This window comes from Perissodus microlepis, chromosome 23 (assembly GCF_051167445.1).
Source record: "Perissodus microlepis isolate ML-2025 ecotype Zambia chromosome 23, ASM5116744v1, whole genome shotgun sequence".
In the NCBI taxonomy this organism is placed as follows: Eukaryota; Metazoa; Chordata; class Actinopteri; order Cichliformes; family Cichlidae; genus Perissodus; species Perissodus microlepis.
In genome coordinates, this window is record NC_140482.1 from 12974937 (window position 1) to 12995520 (window position 20584).

The window sequence follows — 20584 nt, forward strand, 5'->3', positions numbered from 1 at the left end:
ATCTGTCTCGACCAATTTGGTGATGGGAAAGAGAGACCACAATAGAAGAAAAGCACATAGTTCATAGTATCTATAACTAACTTTGAGTTTTGTTGTTGGTTCACACCATGACCAAAATGTTGGAGGTGAGTTCTCATCTTTGAGGTACACTTGTGTGAACTGATGTATGTCAACACTGGTGAAGCTTGTATTTATGTGTGTGTCTCCAGGGTTCCATAGTTGTTGGTATAGCCTATGACTGCAAGGAAAACCAAGTCTATTGGACAGATTTGTCTGCGAGATCAATCAACAGAGCTTCAATGGTGTCTGGTGCTGAGCCTGAGGTTCTCATTAACACAAGTAAGCTTTCACAGTTGTGTGGTGCTTGTTCCTGTAGTGATTGTTGTGGAATGCCTTAAATGATTTCAATATCTCCTCTATGATGTCCGGATCTCTGTTCTTCTCGTTTCTGCAGATCTCGTCAGTCCAGAAGGTTTGGCAGTGGATGTCAAACGCCGGCTGATGTTCTGGGTTGACTCTACTCCTGATGTGATTGAAAGAGCCAACTTGGACGGCAGTGGGAGGAGGACCCTGTTTGACACAGACTTGGTCAACCCCCGTGCAATCATAGTGGTTTCTTCCACCGGGTAAAACCATTTGTTCATCTTTCTTTGCTTTCACTAATTTCAAAATGCCAATTTCCAGATTTTATTTGAAAAAAACTGTCCTTCTTGCTGTTGACGTCAACGTGATGCACTGTCTGAAGCAACCCGTCTCTTCCTCTAACTCCTGCTCTCCTTCCCTTAAGCCCACTGCCTCTCACAAAGAGCAGATTTGAACAGATGGAGTCACAATGACGTCTTCCGTGGGGTTCTGGATTCCCCATACGAAAGCTTCAACATTAGCAATTTGGCTACGCTTATGTTGTTTTTTTTTAAGACCCTGACGTAATCACATTTGGATGAGATGACTGAATGTTGAGTTGTCAGCTAATGCTAACAGAGTTCTTGATAGTCTGTGCCACATAGCAAGTTGTTAGATAATTCCAATAGTAGAGAGGAGACCTAGCAAACAGTTACTAGCTACATCTGCTGTCAGCACACCTGCTAATCAAAGCAGCCAATTGTTCTTAAGATATATATTAAAAAAACAAAACATCCACCATATGTTCATGGATACAGATTGCTAGCCATAGCTTGGGTAAGAGATATGCGTATGCAATCTAATCTGTCGGTTTGAAACTGGCTGCAGTATTATGACAAAAAAGGTTAGGGCTTTTCGATGTCACTATCAAGAATATTTTGCTTAAATTATTTTGTCATAGTTTGAAGAATTAGAAGAATTGTAAGAAGGGATAATATGAAGTCTGCCTTGAACACAGAATACCATTGTTGAACAGTCAAACAGAGGCATGCAGGTGATGTTCAAGAAGTACAGCGAGTTGATGGCAAACTTACATCTCAGTGTCTGCACAGCTTTCATTTTGAAAGTATTTTTCAGACTAGATAGGATAAAATATACTGAACATTGAAATGTTTGCAGGGTTACCACTCAGTTCTCCCATACAAATAAGGATAGCCTTGGCTGAGTGTTTAGAGCAGTCTGAAGCCTCAACAACATCACAACATATGTATATGGAAAAAAATACAGAAAGGCATAAAAGCTCTACTTAGAAATGAAGAAAAGTATGTTAACATAATCTGGATTTGCAGACATGGAACAAGAAACAAACAAGAGCCCACACACTGTCTTGCAACAATTTGGAGGTGCTCTGCTGAGATAGCCTTCACTGTAGCCACAGAGATTTTATGGAAGAAGAGGGCACAGATGGTTTTCAGTCTGTTACTACGAGAATGAAAATTAAACACTAGTTCTTTAACAGGCTATGACTCAATGAGGCTGTACCTAATTCATTAGTACAGTGCAAACTCTGTTTTTAAGGCTATTTGGCAGTAAGGGGGGTTGTTGAGTCTGGATTCTAAGATTTAGACTGTGACCAAAACATGACTTCATCATTATGAGACTGGCACTCATAGAAAAAATATGGCAATGGGGATTTTCAGGTGGAGTCTGTCTTTAGTAACACATGTTTGCTAATTCTATCACAAGTGACTTTTAGTGCTGTGTGTGTCGCAGCAAACTGAGCCAAGAAGACTGTCCTGAATTTACTGATGCCATTAATCCTGGACACACACACTCATAGGATGAAAGCAAGAGGCCTTGATTGGCCAACTCGCCAGGAATAACATCTGCTCTTCATCACAGCAACTAATCACATAATCAACAGTTATGCGCGTGCATGTTTGTGTGTGTGTGTGTGTTGGTTAATGTGGTTGTTACAAATGATTAAACACAGCAGCAATAACCCTGGTCATAAAACCTGAAATGTTTGCTTGACATTATTGATTTTACAGCTTAGTTTCTGATTTAGGGGTAAATATATGGGGTGTGTGTGTTCTGACAAAAACTCAGGTTTGAAAAGTAATTACTGTTCCATACGGGCACACTTATGCACTTATGATTAAGCATGTCCTCTGTGGTTTCTTAGGCTGTAAAGTGAACATGTGCAGTTAACCCTAACCAATAACAGGCGAATAGACCAAATTGGGGAGGGTCGCTGAATATTCTCATCCCTAACCACGACACTCAGCGAAGCAGACACACCAAAATGACACGCAAAGGCTTTATAAAAGCATATACACATGTGTGAACGTGTCAGACATCTGCTGCCCTGCACCTTCACCAAATTCATAAGTGTGTGTGTGTATAAGCTGAATGTTCATGTGGTGTGTATTACCTGTAGTTCCCAGAGGACTGCCAGCACGTAAGCAGCCCACACACAGTGCACTGTTTAAAATATTATTTAAATCTTCATTAAACAGGAAATATGAAAACACTGATAAATATGCCTGCATGTGTGAGGCAGTGTGGTCCACGTTCTCTATGTACACAGATAAAGCATGACTAAAAACTAAAAAGATAAGCCTGACCTTGACCTCATTATCAGGGGACCACTGGTCCCTTTAGTCATGTGTGTGTGATTTACCACTCATATAAGTGCCCGGCACTGAAACAAATCAATGCAAAATGACTGTAGTCAACAATGCAGATGGAAGGGGGTGGAAAGGGGTTCATTCTGCACATGTCCAGCTCCATATTTTTAATGTTGGACTCTAGAGTAGCTTTGCTTGACTCCCACAAGTAGGTCCCTTTTAACTCTTTTAGTCCCTGAAAGCTCACTAGAAGAAATGCTTGAATTTCTTTTCCCAACAGAGTAGTTTCTGTCATATTCCAGGCCTGCTTAAGAAGGAAATGACTGGGTTTGCATCAGAAATTAATGAGGGTGGTTTCTGCATATGCAGCTACCTGTTGGAAAAACCTGGACACTATTCTAACGGTCGTCAAATCACGTCTTTATTAATATATTCTGAGGTGTTAAAAATCACCATCATGGTTTCGGGGGAGGTTATCAAATGTTGTCTTTATGGAGAAAAGAGTAAAGGAACAATCAGAGTAAGAGTAATAAGTTTTCCCCTCCTGTGTCTCCCTGCAGTACTCTGTATTGGACAGACTGGAACAGAGAGGCCCCTAAGATCGAGAGCTCATCAGTGGATGGTCAAAACCGCCAGGTGATAGTGTCTGATGGGATTGGTTTGCCAAATGCTCTAACATATGACTCTGCTTCTGAACAGATCTGCTGGGCTGACGCAGGTAAACGTGGCCTCTATGCTGATGCTGCATTCATGTCAATTGGTCCCTTATTTATTGTCCCAGGGTTTTAAGACATCTGTAAACAGTGTACAGCTGCCTCTCAGACTATATACTGTCATATCTTGCTTATTGAGATAGTTGAAAACTCTTCAGTTAAAAGTTAATGCTCTAGAATTGACCTAACCTATATTTTCTTGATGTTGTAATGAGCCATGCTGTCTTCCTGTGTCTGTCAGGTACAAAGCGTCTAGAGTGTATATCCTCAGATGGTTCAGGTCGAAGAGTAATCCACGCCAACCTCAACTACCCATTCAGCATGGTCTACTACAGGAACCACTTCTATTACACTGACTGGCGGAGGTAGTCTTCATTCATCTCCCTCTACTCAGATCACAGTGGTTGGTTGCAGTTCAATAAGTTGATATGTGTATATCGCTGATATCATTCCTCTCTAACCTGTTACTCACAGGGATGGTGTGATTGCAGTGAACAAACACAGAAGTCTGTTCACTGATGAGTACTTGCCTGAGCAGCGCTCTCATTTGTATGGCATCACCGTAGCAACGACCCACTGCCTACCAGGTGAGATATATTGTGTAATCAGAGTCAGTCTTTCAAGTTTGAAGGAACATCCACCCATCCATCCATTTTCTTAACCACTTGTCCAGTTAAGAGTTATGGCAGGGGGCAGAGCTGGAGCCTATCCCAGCTGTCATTGGGTGAAACACAGGATATACCCTGGATAGGCTGCCAGTCTGTCACAGGGCTAAACTGAAGGAAAACTAACTATATTATGCACACACTCTAACTTAAAGGAGTTGCAGACAGTGAACTCATTGGTTTGTGTACCAACTTTGCTTTTCCTGCACTGCACTTTCCTATAATCTCACAGATCCTTTGAAAAACATGACATTTGACAGTATGAATGAAATGAAACTAGATGCCTTCAGCAACATGTTGTGCAGGCTATATCCACTGATTACAGTTCCTCTGAAATGAATGGTGTTACTTGTGTGAGATTTACATTTCTCTCAGTTCATCAGAAACATTTCTGAGTAGGGTATCTTTCTGCCATCTGTTGCCATCCTTAAGAATCGTTATCACCCATTATTGTTCTCTCTAACCAGGACATGCAGCTACTGTGCTCAGTTTTTAAAACCTTACGATGTAACTACAGCCCAGCCCATGCAGCAGTATATTAATAACTAACCTCGTATTGTGGATGGATTATCTCAGTTGTTCTCCTGACTGAAGTTTGGTCCATTTACAGGATCCTGCCATGGGATTGCATTTGTCCCTAACCATCGGGAACCCTCATGTTAACTTTTATCGAGTGGAAAAAAGTTAGCGTTCATCCTCCAGCTTCACTGTGTTTGCTATGTTATGCTAACCATAGCTGTGTAGCTAGCCATCACGCAGCACTTCATTATATACCAGCTAGTCCAACTTCTGTGACCCTACAAATGTCACTACTGTTTAGTTTCCTGCCATCATTTATGTTGGAAGTGATAGCAGAGCTGTACGTTTTAATTTTTTCAGAAATCCATGTTACTGATAAAGGTTAATCAAACTGGTTTCTTTGGGCAGTCTTTGTTGTTGGAAGTAATCACAGCTCGTGTTTGATCACTCTGCACTCATCACACAGCTGGCTAACACCCACCACTCTGCAGATATATGTGTCTGAGGGGTGACTTCACATACACCCATGAAATAGACAGGAACAAAGATTGCACAGCTGTCTGTGACCGTCTACTTGTGACCTGCGTGTGTGAGAGACCAAAGAACAAAGATTACACAGCTGTGTGCGACCCTCTACCTGTTTTTTTGCACGCATCATGTTTGATGTGTTGTTGTCTGCAGATGGCTTCGAGTCCTTTAAAAGCCTCACGTTAAAGTACAAAGTACACAGGATAATCCCTAAAGTAGCACTTTGGCAAATGTCACCATTAAAACTACACACATCTGCAGAGTACATAATCTCGTCACAATGCATCTGCCTTTGAAAACAGTCGGAAGGAACACTATCACTGGTGTGTGTTGCTGTAAAAGTCACATCCTTCAACAGTCAGACTAGATTATAGTCGCTAGCTTTAAAGATGACGATGTGTGGTGTAATTGTTGCCATGATGACAGGTCTAAAACACAGATCCTGAAGTTTGGGAGGAGCTTGCGAGAGGCTTAAAAGCTCTTATTGTGCAATACATAAATATACACACATTCTTTACAGAGATAATTCTCAGTCGCTTCCAGTTACAAAGTGCACGACTGTTTGTTCTGTCATTAGAGCACTGCAGCGCCCAAGTTTTCATCCTGTCACATTTGGATTCACACAGAAAATGAAACCTTTAACCTCTCATTTTAACTTATCCTTAAAGTACTTCCACTATAGGATGATGATTCAAAGTGATGAGCTTTTATCTTTGTGTGTGTGTGTGTCACAGGGAGCCACTAACGACAGCCTGCACCCGCAGTGTGCTTTGGTGCTAAAGTTCTGAGGCGATTCATGGACATAGGGCAGGTCCAGGCCCTCTGGTGTCCCTCTGGAAGAAGGACACTCAGCAGGGAGCAAAGATGGCTTACGACAGCCAGATCAGCAATCAGAGCAAATTTACACCCACTCCAACCCCAGTATCTCACCTTAATGTAACCCAAAGTAAATGATTTGTAAATTTGTTTTATACCTCATTTTTAGTTTTTTTCTACTGTATTTTTGTATTGCTTGAGATTTTTGTTTTTCTGTTGAATAAAGGTGCAGAACAATGAAATCAGATGTTAAAATGCATGGTTGTAGTTTTTGGGGGTTTAATTGTACTTTAAAGCCAAAGAAGAATAATTTGAAGCTTTTCCTTTTGGGAAAACTAACATCAAGCTGTTGGGTTTTTTTTTATATATCAACAAATAACATTGGCCATTAAGTTGAGAAGTTACAGCTGCACTCATAGTGGTCTCTGGTTAACAACAAGAACAACTGCACATTAAAGGTGCAGTCTGGCTTTTTGGGGAATACTTTTTGGGAATAACACTGCACTCACATCTGTGAGCTAAATACACAGACTAAGAAAAAACTGGATATACGATATATGGACAAACGTCCTTGCCACACATTACACCTAAAGGAGTTGCTCAACCATGGAAACCCATGCCATGAAGTTCCTAGCACACAGCTTTTTGTGCTGATGTTAATGACAGAGGAGGTTCGAAACTCAGCGGTAACTGAGTTAGCAGATTTTGGCGACTTTTGCGCACTTCGTGTCGCAGCACTTTACGTGGTTTGATAATGTGTCCAAATTGTAATAAAACAACACTTATGTCTTTGTTACACTGAAGCTAGTTCTGCCCATAAAATGCTAGCATTATGCTAATGTATGTTAAAGATTTACATCAGAAAATGCTCGATTGATGTTAGAATTTAGGTACACTTTAGAAGTTGGTTGTTGGTGACTGTTATTAGGAGACATTGTCTGGCTACTGCTCCACCGAGCCCCTTTCATTCTGGACTGTCTTGTAAACAGTCTGTAAGAAATAACAGTTAAGAGAACAAGAGCTCTCAGACATTAAACTCTCAGCGTGCAAAGTCCTAGTTTCTCAGTCAGATCTATGCCATGCTGTCTTACACCTTGGCATTTCACTCAGGCTACATCCACACGTACACGGGTATTTTTGAAAACTGAGATTTTCCGTTTTCGTTTTTTAAAAAAAAAAAAATCCTGTCCACACGTAAACGCAAAAACGAAGAAAAACGCTGCAAGGAACATGCCAAAACAATAGGTGGCGATATATTCCTAACCGTGTAGAAATGTTGGCCAATCAGAAGCCTAGAAGCCTGGGTGGGAAAGCGTAAACAAAGATGGTGCATAGAAGCAGAACTGAGTCCTATGTGTGGAGGGACATAAACTGTCTGTATATATGTAAGCATTTAAACAGTAAAATTAACAGTAACAGTATTTTGTCTAAGTCCGCCATTGTAGAAATTCATTTCACCAAAACAATAACGTGGCGCACAATGTTCCCTCTAATTTTTCACGTGTCTGAGCGAACACACAAACTCCCTGAGCGGTCCCTTGGACCACTGTGAGCAACAGCAGACGTGTGCACTGTGGTCACGCCAGCATCGAATCCATCCAAGTTACATGGTTTATAAAAATAATCAAATTACAGCATTTACATCTATGTTAGACTACTTTTAATTAACTGCTTTAGCCCACTTACAATGAAAAATTAAAAAAAATCTAGTCATTGACCTGTGTAGTATGTTAACACTATTGGAAGTAAAAATAACTTGAACTCCAATTTCGAAAACACAACTTACTTTTTTCTTCTTCTTCTTTTTTATAAAGCTCTGATTTGTATTATGAGTCTGTGGTCTGGGAGAGAGTCCTGTAACTCTCTGTCTGTAAAATACAGTATATAATGACCAATGCTGGGCAGTTAATTATATAGTTACTTCTTCAAAAAAGTAACTGAGTTTGGCAAACAACAAATTTTTTTGCAGCTATTTTTTTTTTTTAAAATGCAGCCAAGGCGTTTTTAAATAAACATTTCAAAATATTTACAGAACAATCAGCTGTTCTGCATCAAATTTGATGCCACACAAATTATTTGTGCCACTCCCGCCGTCACTCCTAAAACTTCCCCCCGTTTCTTAACAACTAGATGCCACGTTGCCATATCATTTTTTGATTGGTCGACATGGTACTTTTTTGGACGAATAGGAAAGGGAGAGGGGGTGGAGTTTGTTTTTGCTCACAGGCGGAGAGCGCTTTCAAGCCTTTTTTCTTATAAAACGCCGTTTTTACCGTTTCTTCCCGCAGTAAATATAAACAATGATAGTATTCAGCAAGGAAACCAAACATTGCAGATATTTTTTTTTATCGTAACTCTGGTTTTACGTGGCCTATCAACACAATTTAAAAACTGGTCCACACTTTTTCCGTCAATTGTTCCGTCTGTCCTGCTCACATCTCCAATGGTTGTACACGTTGTCATTAACGTGGCTTCACTCCACATCAGCCATGCCGCTTTGCTAGCTAAAACACCGGTGTCGGCACATAAAGACGCTGTCATAGGCTGTTGATTAGCTGCGTATATACGAATGTGAATCGCATTATTGGCTGGACTATGGGATACGGGAGCAGCCAGTCACTCACTGACTAACACTGCAAAACAGAATCTTTAAAGTATTAATTTTAATTTCAATTCAGGTTAGATTTTTTTTGTGTGCAAGGCAGATTTTCTGTGCGCAGAGACCGTGCCAGCAGTGCGCAATTGCGCACGTGCGCAGCTTAGAGGGAACATTGGTGGCGCACAGTGTGACGTCAAAAAAGGCGCACACCTTTGACGCTGCGTTTTCCTCGTCCACACGTAAATGCAAAATATGAGTTTTTGAAAATCTCCACCCTGGCAGGACTTTTTAAAAATCTCTGTTTTTAGTGACCGGAAATGTTGTTTACGTGTGGACGAAAGGTGCAAACGCATAGAAAAATCTGTGTTTTCAAAAATACCCAGGTACATGTGGACATAACCTCAGTGGGTAAAGTCACAGTGGCTACTTTAAGCATACAGTATATGCTTAAACATAAAGCCACAGTCAGGAGAAGACTGGTTTACCATCACTGAACGAGTGGAAGCAGGGATAAAATACAGCACCTAACACTAAAGATTAAAGATGACTTGATTCTTTTATATCAGCAAAGTAAAATGTAAGAGCATCTTTTCCCCCAAATGTATCGATACCCGTCAAGGAATCATGATACTTGTAACCCTTGTCACTGATACTGTTGTATGCTTACCAGTTTTTGTAATCCGATTACTATAATCAGAGTATGTTTCTCCAGCCTCCCCCATCCAATTAGCCCTACTATACATATCTGCACTACTAATTGTATTTCACACAAATGACATTTTTTTTAGCAAATACTTTTTCTTCTTCTACTTTTTAATTTTTTCATAAGGTGTGATATTTATAAAATAAAATGTGACTTGTTACGGGAGATGCTTTTTGAACATTTGTCTGATTCACCACAAAAGAAGCGCAGGAGTCAAACTGTGTGCAGCTGGATTTATATATTTTCCCCTCACACCTCAAAATAACAATTTCTGTCCATCTGCAAAAAATATTTCATCAGAAACACCAGAAACAAATATAACAGTCAGTTTGAATATTGCAGAAGAAAAGATGCTGTTTCAGAAGCTTTAAACTTTGTTACTGGATAATTAATGGAAACCATTTTTTTATTATTATTATTTATACATTATTAAGTTTTAAGAACTTATCCAGGCTGCATGTCCACACATGAACACTTGGGTCTTTTATTTATGAGATTCCCAATTTAAACAGTCCGATCTCATGCAACAATGGAAAAAAAACCAACAAATATTCTTTGATGTCCTTTAACCAAACAAAAGGTTTTTCCTCTCAAAAAATCAAATCAGGTTCAGTCCCTCACTTCCTCTGCGGTCCGTCACCGTCCTCGCTCTCATCTGCCAACCTTGCCCAGCCGGTGGTCTGTCTTGGGGTCGGCTATGATGGCCTGAACAGCTACGATGGCCTCGTTGATCTTGGTTTGAAGCTCCCTCAGCTCCTCAATGTGAAGCAGGCGCAGGATCTGAGCCGCTTCGTTTAAAGTTGCATCTGAGGAGAAAAGACAGAAGTTTTACCAAAATCTGACCAATACTTTAAGAGAAGCAATTATTATGAACTGTGGGCAGACCGATCGTCATAGCATTTGCTCATCGGCTTTCAGCCTTTCTGCTGAAAAAATTAATTAAATAAATAACTCACCTCCAGTGTCAAAACCCAAGATGTGCTTGTCTAAAGCTACTGGAACACCCTGTAGGAAAAAAGAAAATATAGCTGGCTGAGTTTTGTCAGTAACGCCGCTGAAATCATGGCTCTAGACTTGCAGCAGTCGGTACACAGACATATGATTTTTGATGCATATTATGTACATGTGTCTTCAGTTTACCTCTCTATTGTTGCTGGCTTTAGCAATGGCTTCTGGAGAAAGTCTCTCTTGGATCAAAATACGAATGGCCTGGCAGTTGCAAAGAAAAACAAGAAAAACTCTTCTTAATGATTTGAGATCATTCCAATACATAAGACTTCCATTAAAAAAACAAAAAAAAAAACATACCCTTAATATGGTTAACAGGATTACTTTCTATTGCGAGTGGCAAGTGAGAGTGCAAAATTTCTATTCTGCATTTTTTGAGTGCCAACTATTATCTCCGTGTTATCAGTCTGACCATTACCCTGCATTAAAAGAACGACTCAGGCCTGCTGGCTCACATGGAAAGCATTAAATCATTTTAAGGGCTTTTATTGTGAAGCAAACGCAAACTTCACCAACTGACCAACTTGTTCTTTCTCTGTGCCCAGGGAAGCTTTGCTACAGTATTAAAGAGCCTTTTAGTGCGCTCTCACCTTAAGCATAACCAGGTAGTCGTCATGCCGCTGTATCTTGAGGATGTTGGACAAAGCTGTTACTCCAGCTTTGAAATCTGGAGAATTACCTGAAAAACAAAAACAAAAACAAAAAAACAAAACAAAACAAAACAAAAAAAAAAAAACACACACACACACACACACACACACACACACACACACACACACACACACACACACACACACACACACACACACACACACGTACGTTTTAACTTTTATCCTGCAAAGATTTAAAGAGGGAAAGAAGAAAGAATGCCAGCACAGAGGAAGCTCAAATCCAAGTTTTACTTACTGTCGAGGTTAACCAGAGGGTCTACGGCTTTATTGCTGTTACTGGAAGCTGCCAGGGGCTGACAGTTTTTGTACTTCTCCACTGTGAAGAGACACACAAAACACGTCACTGATGAACAGACTGACTTGCACTACATTAACAGGGGAGCTCACAGTAACGAGTAGAAGAGTAACAATTTGTTCTTCTTATTCTGCAGTAAAAGTAGACATATGATCTGACACTTAGCAAAAAGTATTCCTTTTGTAATGTCTCCATCTCCTGGTCATCGTTGGCATTTCAACTAGTGACACAGGTTAAAATGACACAGAAAAATGTTTGTTCTAGTGGCACCAATAAAACAAAAAATGTCTTCATGTAACCTCTTATATGCACACAACTTAAAGGGTATGCAATAATAGATTGGTGATACTTTTTTCCAGGGAACTGACTGGCCAGTAAGTGGCAGTTTTGTGCACATTATCCCTTATCCTAACCATAACCTACTAAAAGTCCGATTAGGAGTGCGGCACACAACTGTGTTGATGTGAACCCCCTCTGCAAACCTGTAAATCCAAGTTAACCCTCAGGTTTCCCCAATAAACCTCTGCTCTGTAGCACAGCTCTCTACACGTACTGCATTCAATTCAGTTTTATTGATATAGCACCAAATCACAACAACAGACACCTCAAGGCACTTTATATTATAAGGCAAAGACTCTACAATAATACAGAGAGAAAACCCCGACAATCACATGACCAACTTTGAGAGAACACTTGGAAAACAGCGGGAAGGAAAAACTCCCTTACTGTAGCTACTTGCACTTTTGCACTTGATGGTGGTCCCCTCCAGTCTGGTTCTGCCAGGAGTCTTTTTTTTTTTTTTTTTTTTTTTTTTTTTTTAAGGGATTCTTGCGCTATACAAGTAAATGTGACCCAAATGAAACCCCTTACCATTGTCTCCATATTCATACCGCACAGCAAGGCCCAGTAACCAATCTACAGCCTCCTTCCTCTCATCGACTTCAAATGGACAGTTCACATCCTGTAAGTACTGCACACAGGTAAAGAAAACTCAAACACAACTCACCATGCTCCTCATATTATATCAGAAATGCAGTTTTATGTTAGTAATACCCATTAATAACAACAGTGATTACTTTCAGATGATCCAGCAGTCTTACCTTTTGGTAGGCTTTGGGCCACTCTGAGCTGGGGATGTTTCTCAGGTTGCCTCGGTCTTCGATTTTATAATGTCGAATCTTCTGGTCCTCCAGCCACACAATGCAGTTCCTAAACTGTGTCTCATCTGAGCAGAAATTAGACAATACCGATAACAACACATCAGCAGCTACACATGGCAAGTAAGTGAAGAAGTGAATAAATAAAACTGAGGTTCCAAGACCATATCTGCTGAATCACTCACTACAGGACGCAAACAATTTACTTTGGCACCAGGGAGTAGCCAGCGTTTGAACTTACTGGTATGACTGTGCTAAGCTGGTATCTGCAGCCTACCTACTAATGAAGCCCGAGTGTGTGTTTATTGCGTGTAAAATGCAAACAACCTATAGTCAAAACTAGTTAAAATTATTAAAAGTGTCGAGCATAAGCACCTTGTACATTGCTTTTTTTCATAAAGATACACGTTTGCCTCATACTGAACATACATGTTCTACGTTATTAATCTGGCAGCTCTCTGTCTCCATACAGACAGGACACGTTAGCCGGCTCCACGTTCAACTCAACTGACCAACCGAACTGCTCTTTCATAAGTTTATTCTTACCTGTGCAGTCAAAGCCGTCGGGGTTGTGATAATCTAGAGCGCCCAGTTTTCTCCGAAACATTTCACCCCGTGTTTAATACGGAAACCAAATAGTTTCTTTAGCTAACAGTCACTTGGATTTTCTGCTAGCCTTCAGTATGTAGCTTCGCGCATGCGCTGTCGGAGAGCGTACAACTTCCTCTTATAGCTATCAAAATAAAACTTTTCCCACACTGACTACCGCCGTTAGACATTAACAAGAGTAAACTAATTAATTAAAACAGTTACAAAATAATTATAGTCAGCCTAGATCGGGGAAATCTGTACTTAGATTAGTTATAGTTGGTTATTTTTAATAGAGTAGCTTGATTTGAACACTTTTAAATTCGTTTATACAAAATTAAACGAATGGTGACCAATGTTCCCTCTAATTTTTCATGTGTCTGAGCAAACACACAAACTCCCTGAGCGGTCCCTTGGCGTTTTTTTTGTGCCACTATTCTGAGCCCACGTAAAAAAAATTGCAGGTGCAAGTGTTGCATTTTGAGGAGAAATTTATTTTGAGCGAAGAAAAGCTAAATTTGAGTGAACAAAATTCATTGCTGCGTGCAAAAAAATGTATTTCAGTGTTTGCTATTATCCATACACATACACAATAGCAGCCCCTCTCGCTCAGTTTTTGCATTTGCGCTCGCTCGCAATGTGTTGCTTGTGCTCTCAACATTTCTGCCCGCGCGTTCAACTCTTTCTGTACATCCTTATAGTTGTGCCACAAAACCAGCCAATCACAGACTTGGATGCAAAAAAATCTGATTGGCTGTTTTGGTCTATAAGGCTGAACTGACAAAAAAATCAGCCAACTACACCACCAGGTATTATAGGAAAAACCATAAAGCCTTTGAATTAAAACAAACGCTGTTGTGACAGTGATGTACACTGTCTTGTTGGTATATATGTATGATTTGTATCACCTTCATGTTTCCCTCTCACCACATATCCAAACCGATATCATGACCAGCAGCTTTTACAGCTGTGGCTCCAGAAAACATCAGCTGATACTAGAAAGTAATATTAAATAAATTCTAACAACAGCTTATCAAGCTTGCTGCTGTTGTTTTAATTTTTTTTTTCAATAAAGCTCTGACTTGTATTATGAGTCTGTGGTCTGGGAGAGAGTCCTGTAACTCTCTGTCTGTCTACCAATGTTGGGCAATTAATTATATAGTTACTTCTTCAAAAAAGTAACTGAGCTATGCAAACAACAAAGTTTTTGCAGCTGTTTACCTAAAAATGCAGCCAAGGCATTTTTTTAAATAAGCATTTCAAACTATTTACAGAACAATCAGGTGTTCTGCATCAAATTTGCATCAAACACTATGAGATAAAGGAGAACAACAGCCTGATACCTGCAGGCCTGACAGCAGGAGATGTGTCACTCCTGTAACACCTGTAGCATTCACACAACAAAACTATTGACTACACTACACACTAACTACACAAAACTTGCGCTAAACGTCGCAAATCTCTCACATCTCAAAACACCTCCGTCACTCCTAAAACTTCCCCCTTCCTAAACAATTAAATGCCATGTTGCCATATAATTTTTTGATTGGTCGACATGGTACTTTTTTCGACAAATAGGAAAGGTGGGGTATTTGGTTTTGCTCACAGGCAGAGAGTGCTTTCGAGCATTTCTTCCCGCAGTAAATATAAACAACGATAATATTCAGGAAGAAAACGAAACATTGCATATATTTTTATCACAACTCTGGTTTTACGTGGCCTATCAACACAATTTAAAAACTGGTATAAAGTCCACACTTTTTCCGTCAATTGTTCCGTCTGTCCTGCTCACATCTCCAGTGGTTGTGTCGGCACATAAGGACGCTGTTACAACCTGTCAACGACGTTGATTAGCTGCGTATATACGAATGTGAATCGCATTATTGGCTGGACTATGGGATAAGGTAGCATCGTTCTAATCCCATACGGGAGCAGCCAGTCACTTACTAACACTGCAAAACAGAATTGTTAAAGTTTTAATTTCAATTTAGGTTAGATTTTTTTTTCTGTGCGCAGACACCGTGCCAGCAGTGCGCAATTGTGCACGCGCGCAGTTTAGAGGGAACATTGTTGGCGACCATGTTTTTCTCATTGATCTTTAACTATAGATCAATGAACATTTTGATCAAGCAGTTCTTGCCTTACATGTAGCTTGGACTCATTTGACATGGTGATTTGTGGGTACTGTGAATATTGAATATGAACTTTTTGGCATTCAATTTTGTTTTGCACTTAATTTGTAACATTTATTCATGTTTTTAATTAAAATGCAATTCAGTTAATTTTAATATTATAGATTACAAATACAAAGGTAGCGAAATAATGTGAATTCAGTAAATGGCTACATTTCCAATCGTGGAAATTAATACAGCATTCAAGGAAGAGGCGAGCTGCCTGCTTCACTTCTGTTTCTTTGCTAGTTTAACAAGTTCAATAATCACCTCACAGTGACACAGAAAAAACTATTCAGACTTTGGAAAAAAAAAGGGACAATTTTATTACAGATCACATTCTAAAAAAAACTGAGTCAAAATCATCCAAGATGATGAAAATAAGACAAAATACAGAAGGAGTAGGTTTGTGCATGTGTATTTTCAGAATGGCCTCATGCGTGTGCCAAGGGGCGGTGCTCTGTTGGGTGGTGTGATGGCTATATCCAGATAGTCTCCAATCTGGAAGCGCTGAGACTGCAGTGTCATTGAGTCATCTGCACCTTTTCTGCCAGACACAGTGCTGCCAATCTCTTTCAACCTGAGGGAGGTGGGAGAAGAGAGGTTATTAAAGACGCAATATACATAGATCACCACATTCTTTAGCTGCGTGAATCCAAAGAGCGCAGTCTTTGGTGTGATACTCACTTGTACATCTTCCCTCTGGGATCAGGGTAGACAATGGCAAAGCTAAAGTAGGTGCCCTTTTTCCTGGCCTCTGGATATACCTCCTTCACCAAGCTGGTCAGCTCTTTTAGTGTAGCATCCATCCTGAAACACAAACACAATCAGAGACCAGCTCCACTGATCAGCGATGCTACAGGGAGATGGCCAGGAGCACTGATTTGAGAAAATTATCCAACCCCGAAGAGCATCATAACACTATGCTTCTGTTGTTTTACAAACTCAGCTTAAAACACTGGCAAATCCTCGACTCCGGCCAAAACACCCACACTCACAAAAAAACCAACCAACCAAACAAACAAACAAACAAAAAAAAAGAAAACAGTGACACATCTGTGATCTTACCAAGTATATATCTGCAGTTCGCTGGAAGGAACATTTCCTCGAGCAAATTCATCGACTCTGTGGTGTCTCCCACTGTTGGTGGTGAAGACTCGCAGCAGAAGCGGGCAGGTCTGCAGCAAAGAAACATAATAATATTACTGAACAAATTCAGTTTACAATGGAAGAAACACAATGAAAACATTTGATTCATAAGAGATATAAAAAAATATTGATTTCAAATAATTCAGGTGTGTATTCTCTGTTATTTTTTAAATGACTACTAAGAAACCCTGCACAAAATAACAGAACCTGATACTAGAGCAGGGCGATATGACCAAAAATATTTATCACGATATATATTTGAAAATTTGCGATAACGATATAACTGACGATATAATTGACATTAGACAAAATACTTTACGACTCCACAACTTCATTAGTGCAACCCCCCCCCCAAAAAAAACAAAACATCAATGTATTTTCACTTAAACAAGCAGCTGTTTTTATGTGCATTAAAGTTATATAAAAATTTAACAGTGCAAATGCAAATTCCTTGCTGACAGTTTAACCAAAAGGCATTTCCAGTGGAAACTGGCCGACAGATCCTCAGCATAACCATGTATAATATCTACAAAACTTAAAAAGAGGTTATACACACACAATACAGTAATATTATGTTGAAGCACAGTACATATTACTACGCGCGGCTCCTGCGTACGACAGCCGTAATGCTCCGACAATCCATCAAGCGGTGCGATCCACTTTCGCCCTTGTCATTCTCCGTCGCCGCCACGCTTTTTCTTCTCATTCTTATTTTTTACTTTGTCAGAGCACTAAACACTCCAGAGATTGCAGCTGAAAGAACAAGGTACAAATTGTTTTACAGTTGTAATGCACTAGCATGGCCAAGGCAGCTCCTTTCATGTGAGCATAATGTAGTCTGACTGGAAAAATCTGGGTTTACTTTCCAGTTGATAGAAAGACTGTATAAACTCTCACTACCAATGTCACAGTAAGTGAAGCCAGTTAATGGAAATATGGTCAAAATTATTTTACTGCAAGATTAAATTAAGTGAAAGTTTTGTTTGCTTTGACTTCCATCTCATTATTCTGCATTGAAAGATGTAAGATCTATTTCCCAATCTCAATCAAGAAAGCAAGCAAAGGGAATCTATGGTGATCGAGGCACAGGCTTGTTTACACACCATTCAATCACAGTAATAAGATCAATGCGTTTTCATTTTGTCTGGTGCAAGCAGACTGTTCTAAAGATATGTAAGAGACGCATTAGAGTAGGGCTGGGCCATATCATACCGTTCACGGTAATACCGGTATAATGTTGGGCAACGATAAGAAAATGAAATATCGCGATAGAATATGGGTAAAATGCATGCGCAGCGCCTTTGTTTTCATACGAAAATGGCGGAAAAAGCGTGGCGGCGACGGAGAATGACAAGGGCGAAAGTGGATCGCACCGCTTGATGGATTGTCGGAGCATTACGGCTGTCATACGCAGGAGCCGCGCGTAGTAATATGTACTGTGCTTCAACATAATATTACTGTATTGTGTGTGTATAACCTCTTTTTAAGTTTTGTAGATATTATACATGGTTATGCTGAGGATCTGTCGGCCAGATTCCACTGGAAATGCCTTTTGGTTAAACTGTCAGCAAGGAATTTGCATTTTCATTGTTAAATTTTTATATAACTTTTAATGCACATTTAAAAAAAAAAACAGCTGCTTGTTTAAGTGAAAATACATTGATGTTTTTTTTGTTTTGCACTAATAAAGTTGTAAAGTACTTTGTCTAGTGTCAATTATATCATCAGTTATATTAATATCGCAAATTTTCAAATGTATATCGTGATAAATACTTTTGGTCATATCGCCCTGCTCTACATTAGAGCCTTCACATTTTACTGACAGATTTATTTTACGCACTTCACAATGTTTCCCTGATTGCTAATTTCTGAACTTTTGCCTACAAATCTAACTTTAAACTGCAGAGCTATTTTATTTGTTTACTCAAAATGCCACAAAAGTAAACTCATAGTAAGACATCACTGAAATTCTTGAACGCTAAATCTAACAGGACAACTGAGCTAAATTAAGTGATAAATGCTTTTTCTTGCAATTGCCTACAGGCACATTTCAAAACGCCAGGATTTCGATAAAGACCTTAAAAGGTATTCTAGCTTTAAAAAAAAAAAGGAAAGAAATGCCTCGTGCTTTTGCCAGCTGTGAATTACGATTCAATAACAGCTTTGCTTTTTTAACTTAATTTAATTTTTTTTCTTACTATTTTACTACGTAAACACTAAGCAAACGGTTACTAATCAGCCGCAAAATTATATCAGGTTAACATGATATATGCAACGAAAACAACTGCATAAATCATATGCAACAGTGCCGCTGGATGCTATCGAACTGATTTTTAGCTAACTAGCACACTTTGTATCCAAACTGGCGACTCTGAGCATTAACGCTGCATATCCTGAAAACAAAGCGCAAATGCAGCTTTATCTATTTTTACCCCTAAAACTGCGACAGTTCTGAGCAAACATCAGCCAGTCTGCATCAAACTGACCAGTTAGCTTTCAGGGCTAACTCAGGTTAGCTCGGAGCTAATAACAAAAACAGCACGCGAATCAAAATCCGCTGGTTACCTTTTCTCTGTCAATTGGCTTCTCTGGTTCTTTCTTTATTTCCTCCTGTGTGATCCGCGATTCAAGTGCCATTGCTACTTTTTAAGTAATTTACTGCTTCAGTTAGGTGACTTGTGCCTCCGTGTTGGATATTTCAGCCAGGCTGCAGCCAAAAATGAGGCGGATAGCATGTAGTTTCCGTTTCCCGTGTGCTTTCGTCCACCGCAGAATAAGTTACTGCCACCTTCTGGTCAGGGACGGCTCCAGATTTTTCTTTCACAGGGGCGGCTGTATGGAGGGCCATTAAAAATATTGGGGTGGCACACCAAAAAGAGAATTAGCGGTTTTATTATGTTGTTGTCAAATATAAGTTATATAAGAGAGAAAGAAAAGAATTATATGCCTTGTTAATTTCCTGCTATTAAAGTTAATATCACTGAAAATAGGTACATATGAAAGAAAATAAGATTTTGAAATCTGAATTCGCTCTCTCAGTATGGAGTGGGGGTGGCCAGTGCACCCCTGTCTGAAACACCTGTAGTAGCCTTTCAGATGATGTTACTGAAGGGGGTAAATGCTCATCCTGCAGCACTTGTACAGACTTCCACAGAGTGGCTGATCTGAGATCAGGCAGCCAAGTCCACCTACAGATGTGAAACCTGCTATTCAGTCACATGCTGCTCTCCCCCTCACTCATTACATGGTGTGAGGGTGAGCGTGTGTAGATTTCTGGGTAACATATATGTGAGCGTTGTACAGTGCGTCTTTGTACAGTATGTATGTATGTGTGTTTGTGCAGTGTGTGTATCCTAACAGTGCCTCTCTCTGTTCTCCTGCAGTTGTGGCTGATCAGGAGCTACTCTAACAATCAGCTCTATTTTACCTCTCTCTTTTTCTTTCCACCCATTCACTGTGTGTGTGTGCATGTCTTTGAGCCCCCCACCATCACCACTGCATCACCACCTCCTCTCATCAGAATGGGCAGCCAATCTGCCAGCTTTCACCCCTGTGTTTTCACCCTGTGCTGACTGAAAGATCAAACAGTGGCTCTTTGAGTCGGGCCCTGACACTGATACTCATTCATTGATATGCATCAAGAATAAGTGCCGCTGTTATTCCCCTAATGACTCCATTACAATCACTAACGCCCTCTCTGTCTCAGCTCTTGTCTCCTCATCATGCTGGGTCATGTTACGTGTAGTTATGCACATGAGATTCCAGCCAGGATGTCTACAATTCTGCACGGGGACGCTTCTGCTTCATTCGTCAACTTTTAACAAGCTGCCACCTTTTTGTTTGCAAAATATTTGTTTCACAGTTTATATCCGTACCACTCAAACTGCAGCACAGAATGCAGAACAAGTTAGAGCTTCCTCAATAGTCTTCATTTCTGAGCGTCCTTATTGTAAACTGAGGAAGTTGTGCTTTATCCTCCCACACGTTGACAAACAGTGGGAAAGGCTCATCGGTCACAGCCATCAGCAAC

The 20584-nt window shown here is 40.0% G+C and overlaps 3 protein-coding genes across 3 annotated transcripts in view; 1 reads left to right on the forward strand and 2 right to left on the reverse strand.

Moving 5' to 3' along the window:
- Positions 1–9666, forward strand: part of nid2a (nidogen 2a (osteonidogen)) — a 66665-nt gene extending 56999 nt beyond the window's left edge. The window contains exons 37-42 of the mRNA XM_084921026.1: positions 210–339; positions 455–626; positions 3533–3690; positions 3927–4050; positions 4160–4272; positions 6132–9666. Of these exons, the coding sequence (XP_084777152.1) occupies positions 210–339; positions 455–626; positions 3533–3690; positions 3927–4050; positions 4160–4272; positions 6132–6142 (708 nt within the window). The 3' untranslated portion in view covers positions 6143–9666. The remainder of the gene's footprint in view (positions 1–209; positions 340–454; positions 627–3532; positions 3691–3926; positions 4051–4159; positions 4273–6131) is intronic.
- A 68-nt stretch (positions 9667–9734) lies between these two features.
- Positions 9735–13375, reverse strand: rtraf (RNA transcription, translation and transport factor). The gene is made up of 8 exons (XM_084921027.1): positions 13193–13375; positions 12590–12714; positions 12360–12459; positions 11430–11510; positions 11114–11202; positions 10656–10724; positions 10472–10520; positions 9735–10321 (listed from the first exon to the last, which is right to left on the reverse strand). Exons 1-8 carry the CDS (start codon positions 13251–13253, stop codon positions 10167–10169), a joined length of 729 nt encoding a protein of 242 aa, XP_084777153.1. The 5' UTR covers positions 13254–13375; the 3' UTR covers positions 9735–10166.
- A 2331-nt stretch (positions 13376–15706) lies between these two features.
- sap18 (Sin3A associated protein 18) lies at positions 15707–19298 on the reverse strand. The gene is made up of 4 exons (XM_084921028.1): positions 19120–19298; positions 16474–16583; positions 16093–16215; positions 15707–15985 (listed from the first exon to the last, which is right to left on the reverse strand). The coding sequence occupies exons 1-4, from the start codon at positions 19189–19191 to the stop codon at positions 15829–15831; spliced, it is 462 nt and encodes a 153-aa protein (XP_084777154.1). The 5' UTR covers positions 19192–19298; the 3' UTR covers positions 15707–15828.
- Between the last annotated feature and the right edge of the window lie 1286 nt (positions 19299–20584).